This window comes from Hyperolius riggenbachi, chromosome 5, assembly GCF_040937935.1.
Source record: "Hyperolius riggenbachi isolate aHypRig1 chromosome 5, aHypRig1.pri, whole genome shotgun sequence".
Classification (NCBI taxonomy): Eukaryota; Metazoa; Chordata; class Amphibia; order Anura; family Hyperoliidae; genus Hyperolius; species Hyperolius riggenbachi.
In genome coordinates, this window is record NC_090650.1 from 382,787,312 (window position 1) to 382,800,425 (window position 13,114).

General features: G+C 43.6%; 1 protein-coding gene across 6 annotated transcripts in view; it reads left to right on the forward strand.

Annotated features, from left to right (window-relative positions):
- Positions 1–10,536, forward strand: part of LOC137519052 (neural-cadherin-like) — a 150,746-nt gene extending 140,210 nt beyond the window's left edge. For 4 of the 6 annotated variants that reach the window (XM_068237673.1, XM_068237674.1, XM_068237678.1 and 1 more), the window contains 2 exons: positions 7,344–7,403; positions 10,019–10,536. In XM_068237673.1, coding sequence (XP_068093774.1) covers positions 7,344–7,403; positions 10,019–10,426 — 468 coding nt within the window. In that variant the 3' untranslated portion in view covers positions 10,427–10,536. Of the gene's footprint in view, positions 1–7,343; positions 7,404–8,044; positions 8,180–10,018 lie in introns of all 6 variants that reach the window. The other 2 variants (XM_068237675.1, XM_068237676.1) reach the window with 2 other exon arrangements.
- The last annotated feature ends 2,578 nt before the right edge of the window (positions 10,537–13,114 follow it).

Consider the following 13,114-nt stretch of genomic DNA (forward strand, 5'->3'; position numbering starts at 1 on the left):
CACTCAAGAATTTCATAGACTTTACAAAAGTTGTTTGATGAACCAAGTCAGGACTCTTCTGCTTCCTCTAAAATCCTCGACCTATGTCAGGGTGCACTTCCTGTGGGGCAGTGTGTAGTCAAGTTTCGAACTACAGCACAGAATTAAACTAGAAGGAAGAAGCTACAGGGATGCATTCATGATGAACTTGCTGGCTGTGGTTTCCCAACTATCCTGGATGACTTGATGCATCTGTGTCTTCATTAACTTTCAGAAGAGAGAATTTGAGACCCAGAGAGTCAGGGCCATATTCAACCTACAGAGCCTTTATAAGAGGATTGGTAAGGGCTTTCTCCGGGAATGTTTTCACTGCTATGACCAAGGCCTCTATGTTTTATCCTGGAAAAAAACTTTGACTTTGCTATATATTGTCCTGGAGAGAATCCCGAAAAAACTATTTGCTCCTAAAAAAAACATTGGCCAGAGCAATTGGCATGGACAACAGGGTGAGATGGTTTTCTAAGTAACTATTTGTACTTCACATTCTACAATGACATTTCCTCTCCAGATTTCCTACAATGACTCTGTGTGGACGTATCTGTGGTTCAACAAGTGATTACCAAGAACTTGTGTTCGAACATAATCTCCCAGTGTTGCAACTGTCCAACCTCTAGTATGCTGTCATTAACGGGGCACAGTCATTAAAGGGCTACCATCCTAGATTGCCCCTTCCCCTGACATCTAGAGGTTTTTGAGGTGCACCAACTATTACAGGTGGTATATCAAGGACTTTACAACCGCTTTAGCTCCAGTCATTGCGTGGACCAAGAATGAGAGAAATTGTAAGTGTGATATCCATGTTTCCAGTGCATACAATTAGGTTTTATTACAGACCTTGTTTTGCAACAATTCCACCCTCTGTTGGTTCTGAATATGCCTAGTGTGATGGCGTCTCAGAGACTACAGGACATACACTTTTTTTCCATCAACTCTGGACTCTTCTGGACTTCTTCATTATAATTTATGGAAATCCTAAAGTTTTACTTGGTTTCACTTTTGCAGAAGGCACTGAAAGGATGCCCATAAGCCTCAGTGTTAATATGTAGAGCTTCAAAGGCAGAACTCTCCAGCAGTCTATTCTCAGTTGCTGATAAGGACTAATTAAACAGGTTGATCTGCCTAAACAAACACAGAACAGAGAGAAGTGAATTTCTACAAAAACTATATGTTGAATAAAGACTTTTCATTGTGTGCTGTTCAAGAGTTCGGTCCACTTTATGATCTCTCAGCCTCTTCATATAATGATATTCCTGCTGCTGCTTTAGCTACAGACAATATTCACTGCTTGTGATTGGCCTGACAAAAAAGAGAAACCTTCTACTCCAATTGTCTCTGGGAGATAAAGTCTTTTAGAAAAAATATTTCTCTGACTGTGCATTCCATGTCCCAAATATTTCCCTGACTTAACTCATCCCTTTCCTTTGTTATTCTGGCCTAGATGAACCCAGTAATTACAGACTAAAATTGCCTTCATTCTTTGGATCTTTTTTCCTAGGCTATTAAGAATGTTTAGGCCTCCAGTGCCTGAGCAGCGAGTGTGTCTGTCACATCAGGGGCTCTGTACTGTTCCAGATTAAAGTGCATATTTCCTAATATTGACATTGTCCTGCTTACCAACCATCTCATTTCCTACATGTGCAGATCCCAGCTTGTCTACAAGAATCCATATTTGCCTTCCCTTACCTCCATTCTTTTCCATGATTTCTGTCTGCCATGCCTACTCCAGGCACCTTGCAGGGGCAAACCCAGGATTTTCAAGGGAGAGGGGGGGGGGGGGGGGGTTCTGAAAGGTCTCCCTCAGCCACACACAATACAGTATAATAATATGGTTGGGCAATTTCCCTTCCGACTGACAGGATCTGACAATTATTTCCTAAATGTCCGATCTGCTTCCGATCGACAATGGGAATCGATCAGGAGCAGTTTGGATACAGATAATAATGAGGACAGCCAACATTGCTAATGAAGGAAAAAGTGAAGCATTCATTCAGCAGGAGCAAAGGGCTGTGCTCATACCTGACTCTGTGCTCTGTTAAAGGGGAACTTCAGCCTAAACAAACATACTGTCATCAAGTTACATTACTTATGTTATTTAGAATAGATAGGTAATATAATCTCTTACCCACCCTGTTTTAAAAGAACAGGCAAATGATTGTGATTCATGGGGGCAGCCATCTTTTTGGTTGAAAGGAGGTGACAAGGAGCAGGAGACACAGTTCCAACTGTCCTGTGTCCTGATTACCCCTCCCAGCTGCACACTTCAAATGTCAAATTCAAAATGTAAAAAAAAAAAAAAAAAAATTTGCACCAAATCAGCAGAACGAGAACAACAAAATCAGAAATCCCACCATGCTTTGCACAGCATCAGGTCGAAAAAGCCCGGGCAGTTTTCTTCTGTGCAGCTAAAAATGAGGCTTCTATAAGAGAAACAAAGTTCTGATGCTGTGAAACTGTTAAAGAAACACCAAGCCTTTTCAGTGCTGCTGAGTAGATTTTTAGTCCGGAGGTTCACTTTAAGTTCCCCAGAGCTGCTTCATGCTTTGTACACACACTGCTGCTTCATGCTCTGTACACACACTGCTGCTTCATGCTCTGTACACACACTGCTGCTACATCCACGCCAATTGTAGAAGGGAAAGAAAGGGGCAGTGCTGTGAGCTGCAGGATGCTTGCAGATATTCTGGTGTCTCAATTTGTGCCTGTCCCTAGACACTGCATTAGCCGTGGCTGAGGGGGATTATGGGCAGCTGTAATCTCCCCCTGCGTTTGCCTATGTATAGCAATAGGTCAGCCTATGCATATCCCCCAAATAACAGTTAGGCATCTTGTTCCCCTAAAAGATGTAACCAGGCAGCAGAATGTCCCCCAGACATAAAATAGTACCTACTGTATATGGAGAACACTAAGCGTGCTACAGAGCAGCACCCCCAGTAAGAGGCGCCCATGGCACATGCCATACCCGCACCCCTGCAGATACGCCTACTGGTCATCCATTTGGTTGACGTGGACTGGACAACAGATAGCAGGAGCAGTATACTCCATTCTTACAGGCCATGCTTCTCTTCGATTTGCTCCCCCTCCCCGTGTTTGCCATTTTCACTAGATACACCTCTGAATCGCTGACTAAAACAATGATGATAGCTTAATCCTATTTTGCTTGTCTGAGTTCCAAAAAATGCCCTAAGCTGAGGGTAGAAAGTATTTCAGAATCGCAATGGAAATAGATGGCAAGGGGTGACAGCATCTGAGACCTGCAATGATTACATGGGTTTAAAGAAATGATTTGCATGACTCCACCCACTGTCCTGAAATTACACATCATGATCTTGTTTATTGGACATGTGGAAGGAATAACCTGCATTATCCTCCTAGTTCTAGTAATGCTTGGAATGAAACCTGAAGTGAAAGGAATATGGAAGTTGCCAACTTTATTCCTTTTTTTTTTTTAAATGTCACTTGCCTAACTGCCAGGGCCGGATTTAGCATTAGGCATCTTAGCGTGAACCTGCACTCACCATCCTGGAGCTGTGCTAGAGAGTTGGATGAAAAGGCTGGATGGGCTGCTCGATTAGCCTGCTCACCAAGCTTTCTATGCTCTGGGGTGGTGATATGAAGGTGGAAGAAGGGCAATGGGTACAGCCAGCCAACTTGCAGTGCGGTTCGGGGGGGTCGGCATGGGATTTCTGGGTTTGGAGCAGGGCAGAATTTAAGCTTCCAGTTCTTCTGTGTTTCTAGGCTCCCAAGATGTAAATCTGGCCCTGATACCTGCTATATTGTTATTTTGGCTTTAGTAGTCATTTGGGATCAGATGCCTGTTAAGGTTCGTACACATATGCAACTTTTCCATCCAAAGATGATTCCAACTTGGTGTTTTGAATGATAATTGGGCGTGAGCAACAAATGACTAGGCGACCAACCAGGGGGATAAGTATAAATCCCTGGCCCCTCCTGCAAACCTTTGGATGCCCCCACCTCGCTTTTTGCACTGGTAAACTGAGAACCTATGTTATTCAATTGGCTAGTGCACACTTCGATGTGTTTACCTCATGCAGTTTAAAACAGACAGCAGTGAAGCATTGACTGCATGCATTTTCTATATCAATTACATTAGCTTCTGTTATCCTACTAATATTATAAATGGGAAAGTTCGGATGTTTGGATGTTTGTTACTCGATCACGCAATAATGGCTGAACGGATTTGAATGACATTTGGCACACGCATAGTACTTTACCTGGAATAAAGTATAGGATACTTTTTATTTCCATAACCAAAAAGTGGGCGGAGACAAATACAAATTTCACTGGTAAAATGTAAACAGCAGCCATGCTTACACTGTTATTGGCAGGGCTCTCAAACTTTGCACAGTTGGTGACTGGGTGACTGGGATTAATATTCAGAAAAGTGGGTGGAGCCTAAAAAAGCCAATCAAAACTTACCTATTGATTTTCAAGGGGAATATTTACATTGCTGCCATTCTTGCACTGTTAATGGCACAAGCCTCAAACTTGGTACAGTTGATCATTGGGTGACTGGGGTTTAAATTTATAAAAGGGGGTGGAGCCACAAACAGCCAATATGATTTGTTTCATTTTAATGCAGGTTATTGATGCCAAAGACCGCAAAGCTCACAAACTTGGTCATTGAGTATTTGATTAATTGTGTGTTAGGATTAGGAAAAGTGGGCGCAGCCAACACCTGCCAAATACATAATCGGGCAATCAGTAGGCGGGGACAAATGCAAATTTCACTGAGAAAATGTAAACTGCAGCAATTCTTACACTGTTATTGGCAGGGTTCTCAAACTTTGCACAATTGGTCACTGGGTGACTGGGATTAATATTCAGAAAAGTGGGTGGAGCCTACAAAAGCCAATGAAAATTCACCTATTGATTTTCAAGGGGAATATTTAATTGCTGCCATTCTTGCACTGTTAATGGGACAAGCTACTTGCACTGTTAATCACCTGTACCTGAAACAGATGGGTATTGGGTGATTGAGGTTCAAATTCAGAAAAGGGGTGGAGCCAAATCCAATCCGATTTATTTTATTTCAATGCAAATTATTGATGCCAAAGACCGCAAAGCTCACAAACTTGGTCATTAAGTAATTGAGTAATTGTGTGTTAGGGTTAGGAAAAGTGGGCGGAGCCAACACCGGCCAAATACATACTCGGGCAACGCCAGGCGTCCAGCTAGTACTATATAATGTGATTGTTTTCACACATACAGACACACATGGGGCTTGATTCACTAAGACAAATAGCATGCCTTATCCGAGTTAACACGCCTTACCTGAGTTAACACGCCTTATCAGAGATAACACGCCTTATCAGAGATAACACGCCTTATCAGAGTGGCATATCGAGCGCTACGAATTCGCAGGGGCTCAGGGCAGGACGAGTGGAGCTCTCGTCATTGCCAATTAGCAGGCATAAGTTCGTAGCGCTCTCTATGCTACTCTGATACATCATGTTAAGTTAGATCAGGCGTGTTAACTCTGATAAGGTGTGTTATATCTGGTAAGGCGCGTTAACTCGGATAAGGCATGCTATTTGTCTAAGTCAGGTATGTCAAACCGGTCCTACGAGGGCCGAGATCCTCACACATTTTTGATACAGCTCAAACGAATTGATGGGTCTATATCAGGAAAGGTGTGGTCCATCAGGTAGAACACATTCCTTTCTTTCTCGGTCCATCCTAAACTCTGGCATGGATCTGGCCCTCCAGGCCTGGAATTTGACACATGTGGTCTAAGTGAATCAAGCCCTAGGTGTGCAGAAAGCTGACAGACAAGTGTGCCCCAGCCTCTGCTTCATATTACACTCACTCTGTCCACCTCTAATGGTGCAGAACTCCAGCTCTGCAGACTCCTCCAGCATCACTACAATATAGAGCACTTGGGGAGGGGTAGAGAAGTTGGGGGCTGGGCGCTCTACACAAGAGCCTGCTGCAAACTGAATAGGGACTGTCTACAGATCTTTGTCTATAACATTTTGTATAATTCCTTATCAGTGGCTGAGTAGACTCAGTCAGAACAATTGTACAGGGAGCAGAACGTTTTTTTCTCTCCATGCCCATAGTTGTCAGTCTCTCAGGACAGGGAAAAGAAACGTCTCCCCCCACGGGGCCCCCTGCAACTTTTGGGCCCTCTTGTGGCTGCATCCCTTGCAGGGTCTATTGTTAACGCCCCTGTGACCAACTGATAACGGGCAGTTTGCTCAATCCAACCGGCGGATCAACTGACCAATTATCGTGCAGGTTGGCCCCATGTGTACAAGTTGTTTGAACGACTTGTTGTTTTTTAATGCAGATATGGAGCGCGCAGTATTTAAATGAGTTGTGCAAGCAATAAGTCATGCGGTTCGTCATGTTGGGCGGTTGGTCATTCATTAAGTTGCACATGTGTATGAGCCTTAAAGGGACACTGTAGGGGGGGTCGGGGGAAAATGAGTTGAAGTTACCCGGGGCTTCTAATGGTCCCCCACAGACATCCTGTGCCTGCACAGCCACTCCCCAATGCTCCGGCCCCGCCTCTAGTTCACTTCTGGAATTTCAGACTTTAAAGTCTGAAAACCACTACGCCTGCGTTACCGTGTCCTCACTCTCGCTGATGGCACCAGGAGCATACTGCACAGGCCCAGTATGGTCTGGGCCTGCGCCGTGCGCTCCTGGTGACATCAGGGGAAGCGAGTACACGGCAACGCAGGCCCAGAGGTTTTCAGACTTTCAAGTCTGAAATTCCAGAAGTGAACCAGAGGCGGGGCCGGAGCATTGGGGAGTGGCTGTGCAGGCACAGGATGTCTGTGGGGGACCATTAGAAGCCCCGGGTAACTTCAACTCATTTTCCCCCGACCCCCTCCCCCCTACAGTATCCCTTTAACAAGCATGTGGCCAGTGGAGTGAGAACATCTGGGGCTCAATTCATAAAAGGGTGCAAACTCGGTTAGCACGCCAAAAGATTTTATTGATCACGCGCAGAGTTTAGCGCTGCGCGGTGCGCATGAAACGTCGCGCGCTAACTTATCGCGTGAAGCTTTGCGCGTCTTAAAGGGCTTCAGGCGTGCTAAGTGGCTTTTAGGCGTGCTAACTAAGTTAGCATCCTTTTGTGAATCAAGCCCCTGATCTGTAACTCCCTCCTCTGGGTTAGTTACTTAGTATAGAAAAAGGATTGGCACTACAGGAGGACCAGTCACCTATGGCACCTTCCACAGTCCCCTCACTACAGATTCCTGCCATTTGTTTACCACCCTTACCCTTATGTCACACAGAAATAAAAATAGTAGTCACTATGCTGTTATTTTCAGCGCTGGAAGAGAACAGGCAGACTAAGTGGAGCAATAAACAACAAAGGCACAAAGGTTATTGTAAGTAGTCTTTGCTTTCTCTTACCTAGAAATGAACGTGTATTACATTTAAAGGATTTATCACCAAAAAATGTAAAATGCATGTTTATGCATATGTCTAAGATGTGCATTTGTTCCTGAATAAAATCCACTTTAAATTACAGTGCATTTGTTCCTATATTGCTGTCACTCACAGTAAAATCTAACAAATCACTCAGACTTCAGGCTAGTCCATTTCCTCATGGGGGAGTTTCAGGGTATTTTCAAAAGCACTTACCGAGTAACTGTTGACCAACTGCCAAAATAGCTTACCAGTGAGTAGGGAGGGTGGCCAACATCCTTTATTTAGACGCTTTACATAGAGTGCTTTTTTAAACAATAAAGGAAATACTGAGAATCCCCCTTGAAGCGATGGATGAGTCCAAAACCTGTCAGATTTTTACTGCCTACTGTAAGCGACAGCGACATAGGAAAAAAGTCATGTATGGTGCCATTGTACTCTGGGAGAAATGTGCGTCTTATAAATATATACCTGTATTTTATATTTTACATTTTTTGAGGATAGTGGTCCTTTTAAAATACTTTAAAAAAAAACCTAAAGCCTATGCATTTAAAGTGCATGGACAAAAACAACCAAGATGTAACTTTATTTTATGTTTCAGAGGAACAGATTTCCCACAATCTCTATAGAACATGAAAGCGTACCGGTCTCTGCAGACAGCCATTTTTCATGTTTTTGCTGTGGCCCCACCCCATGACACCAAACCAGACCTGAGCTGGGGGATCTGAGTTACCAGGTGAGCACACCTCCAAGTGTGAGCATGTTAGGGTGTGCGGGATGTGGGTGGAGCTAACTCAGTCTGCATGATCAATGAATGAAGGCAGAGACTGGGCTATTCAGTATTGCATAACCGATAATGTATAAAACCAAGTATCCATAAAGCCACCCTCAGCTCAGAACTGATATTTTACCAATATAGTCTCCCCCAACCATCCTGCTATGTGTCACCCCCCGCCCCACCCCCCTTTGCCTTTTTCCACCACTTTTTTCTTTCCCTGAGACCTCTCTCTATGTATCTCTGCCATTCCTTGGTCTCTATCCACAATCCTGTTTGTCTCTATCAACTACTTCTGTATTTATTTTACCCATTTCTGTTCATCTCCACCACAATTTTCTTTGTGTCTTTACCACCCGCTGTGCTTCTGCCACAGTCTCTGTGTTACCACTGCCGCCAACCCGGTCTCTCTCCACAACCTCACTCTGTATCCCTCAGTCAACTGTCTGTGCCCCTCCTGTCTCACTCTCCATAACCCTGCTATGTGCCTCTCAGCTATGTTAGTTGGCTTTTTCTTTCACCTCTCGTGCTCCTTCATCTTGCTCTACTGTGCTTTCTTGGTCTTCCCCACCTTTTTCTGTCAACTTTGTTTCTCCCACCACTTTTTCACTTTGACTTCTACCTCTTTCCAGTGCTTCTTTTTCAACTCCACTTCTCTCTCCCCCGCCTCTCAGGCCATATGCAATTCACTTTTTCGCCTGAGTTTTTTCCTAGGTGATATTTTCAATCTTGTCAATAAAATGCCGTTTAAACCACCAGCCAGCAAAAAAATGAAATACTCATAATGGTTATGGCAGTTCTTTTTTTCGTCCAAGTTTTTGGTGCTTGCTCTATTGCAAAGTGTCGAAAAACTATTTTAAAGAGACTCTGTAACAACATTTTCTGCCTTATTTCTTCTATCTTATAAGTTCCTATACCTGTTCTAATGTGGTCTGGATTACTGTAGCCTTTCCTAGTTGCACTGTCTCTGTAATATATCTAATCTTCTTTTCTTTGTCAAGCTTTGTTGACCCAGAGAGGAACGCACTGCCTCTGCTGTGATAGGGAGAAGTTATGCACGCCCCCTGCAGGCTCTGCGTGTGTGCTTTGTTTATTAGTCACCCACAAAACTCTGCTCTCAATTTCGGCTTGTCTGAGGGGGCAGGGATCTGCCCATGCTGAGAAACTGTGATAATCCCTGACTGGAGTGCAGAGAAATCACTATGCAATAAAAACTTGTAGTATACTGTAACATTATATATATATATATATATATATATATATATATATATATATATATATATATATATATATATATATATATATATATATATATATATATATATATATATATATAAATAATACAAATGTTTATAACACTGCCTAAAACTGCCGATTAAAAGCCAGGATCACGGCGGGGAGCGGCGGAAACGGCAAAGAGGGATCCAGGAGATCACAGTGACTCGATTGGTATGTTTTGTATTGTACAAATCGGACAGTACAGATTCTCTTTAAATCAAAGATGGAAAATTATCTCCTAGGAGAAAACTCAGGAGGAAAAGTGAATTGCATATGGGCCCTTGTTTCTTTTTTTGGATACCACTTCTCTTCTCTCTCTCTCTCCTCTCTTCTCTCTCTCTCTCTCTCTCTCTCTCTCTCTCTTCCTCTCTCTCTCTCTCTCTCTCTCTTCCTCTCCTCACCAGTTTTTAACACATCTTTCCCTCTGTCCTTTCCTTTCCTTTGCTACTCAGAAACCCACACCTCATTTTTTTCATATCCCATATGTTTCCTAGCAATAGTAACTTGAATTTGTCTTCACAGAATGGATACAACCTTCAAAAACTGAGACAACCAGTAAGAGTCAATGCCCATCAGCTATCATATTCTACCTCAGAAGTCCCGACCACTGCAAAGCTTTGTCACAGTCCTAACCATGTGCTCACTGCCAGCCAATCAAGAGGACCAGATCATCCCGAACAGACTAATGCTGGGAGCAGCAACTTCCAGGAATATGTTTTGGAAATCCTCTGGGCTGCAGATAATAAAGGCCACCCTCCTGATATGCTCCACATGTACTCTATGGAAGGGGATAGCTCAGTGGCTGGGAGCCTTAGTTCCCTGGCTTCCTCTGCTACTGATGGAGACTTGAACTATGACTACCTCCGCGTATGGGGGCCCAGATTTGACAGACTCCGAGATCTGTATCAGCTATCAGACAGTGAGACATAGCTAGAGACAGCCCCGATTCATAGATCAGCCAGGTCAGACCAGTCACGTGCTAATTTATAACATAGTATTTTTTTGATATGAAATGTACAATAAATACCTTAGGAAAAATGTGTGGTTTTCTTTTGTGTGGTGATTAACTGCTTGTGGACCACCTTGGTTGAAATGTACGTCCTGCAAGTGGCTGCACAGCTCTGACAGGACGTAGATTTCAACTTGTTCCCCATGTGCTCCTGCCACCACCAACAATCGCACCACTCTGCACCCGCTGCAGGCCCCTCTCTCTGACGTCTCTATGATGGCAGAGCTCTGTGAGCCGGTCAGGAGCCACTTTCATTGGCTCCTGACTGCGTGATCACTGTAAGCCAATCACATTGGCTAACACTGATGGACAGGGTCAGGAACCAATGAAAGCAGCTCCTGACCGGCTCACTGAGCTCTGCCGTCATAGAGACGGCAGAGAGAGGGGCCTATGGCTATGGGAGAAAGGCGTGAACGGAGAGAGCGGCAGGTATATGCGGTGATTCATTGGGAGGCGCCGTTTTGTGGTACCAGCAGTCTCTGGCCCTTAAGGAGCCAGAGACTGCTGGTATGCAAGGGGTTAAGCAACGTTTTGTTTTTAATTGTTTGTATACATCATATAGACCAGTGTTCCCCGACCTTGTCCTCAAGGCCCACCACCAGTGCATGTTCTGTTCTGTAGAAATTTACAGACGTAGTGGATCAGGTTTGTTGAGCAGGGCTGTTTTTAGGCACAGACAAACCAGACAGATGCCTAGAGTGACAAATGTACGAGGGAGCACCACAGAGCTATTCTTAATGGAAATCTTCTACAGTACACAACTGCTAGTTCCAATAAGAAATTGCCACCTAATGTGGCAAACAGATCAATCCCTCTCTTATATGAATCTGATCAGAAAGGGTTGGAATCCCCCCCATACACTTTACACAGATTTTCAATAGATTTCACCTTAAAAAGCATTTTAAACTCTATTAAACTGCAGCATTGCACTGTTCAGTACAGTGCAATGCTATGGGCAAATGATCTATTGCTGCTCCTCTTCCGTGTCTGATTGTCCCAAATTTTACCTGCAAATTGATCAGGATTACGATCAATGCAGCTCGTAACACTATAGATTTCTGGCAGAATCAATGAGAGCAATCAAATCTGCCAGGAAAAATGAATGCTTGTATGGCTTGCTTAACCTCCCCGGCATTTAATTTTGATGCAGTTTTTGTACCAAAAATAAGCATTTTAATGTAAAATGCTTATAAAGCTGCAGTCTTGCAAGCTGTCTGCAACATGCTTACAATATAAGAAAAAACACTTTTCTTTTTACTTTACTATTTGCTGCTGTGAGCAGTAGTGTTTCCCATAGCTTTTTTTTTTTTTTTTTACACTTAGAATTACTTATATTGGATCTGATACAGATGTTTGTATCGAATCCAATACAACAAATTTTAATTTGCCGCCTGATGCGATGATGGTGCATGCGCCCGACACCAGGGGGCGTACACAGCATCATCAGAGGGGATCGCTGAGGGACAGGAAGAAGGTGAAAGTGGAAAAAGAGTAGATTGGCGCTGGGGATCGCCATGAAGAAGACGGGAATACGTGCGCAGGGAAGCCGCGAGGAGCCGGCGAGGGGTCCCGCATGCCAGCGATGCCACATGTCCGTAAATGTAATTACTGGACGAGTCTGACTCATCCTTACAGATAGTAGCTCTTATTTATTTTAGGACAAGTCAGGCTCATCCATAATGCTAGGGAGGTTGAAGTGGTGTAGGGATCACCATGACAGCTGGTGTCTGTAGACCAAAAATAAGGATGACCTAAGAGAGAGAGAAGAGAGAAAGAGAGAAAGAGTGAGAGTGAGAGAAAGAGTGAGAGAAAGAGTGAGAGAAAGAGTGAGAGAGAGTGAGAGAAAGAGTGAGAGAAAGAGAGTGAGAGTGTGAGTGTGAGTGTGAGTGTGAGTGTGAGTGTGAGTGTGAGTGTGAGAGTGAGAGTGAGAGTGAGAGTGTGTGTGTGTGTGTGTGTGTGTGTGTGTGTGTGTGTGTGTGTGTGTGTGTGTGTGTGTGTGTGTGTGTGTGTGTGTGTGTGTGTGTGTGTGAGAGAGAGAGTGTGTGTGTGTGTGTGTGTGTGTGTGTGTGTGTGTGTGTGTGTGTGTGTGTGTGTGTGTGTGTGTCATAATATTGCTGTGGGCCACATGATTTCTAGGTGAGCAAATTCATTTCAGTCAGATTATTACACAAATCTAGGCTAAATAATAGAGGTATTTGTAGTAGGATTCAAAAGATTGATCGAAGGACTACTCAACTACTGATATATGTATGGCCACCACCATTTAATTTCCCTCTCCTTCCCTCCATAAAAACATGTTGTTGTTCCTCTTTGTACATTTATAAATATGGCCACAAGATGGCACTGTATGCTAGCAGTAACAACAGTTTGACAAACAAAGGGAAACTTGAACTTTGACACTGAAATCATAAACAACTCGTGCTTTCACTTATATGCTTAAACGGATGTGGACAAATTTTTTGATACCTGAGGACAACAACAACAACAAAAAAACCACAATTGACTCTGAAGTAGCTTAAAAGGAAAAAACTACTGGCTCCCATCATTGTTTATTTATTGTTTAACAAAAGACTGCTCTAGAGTTTTGATATCACCAATAATTTTGGAGC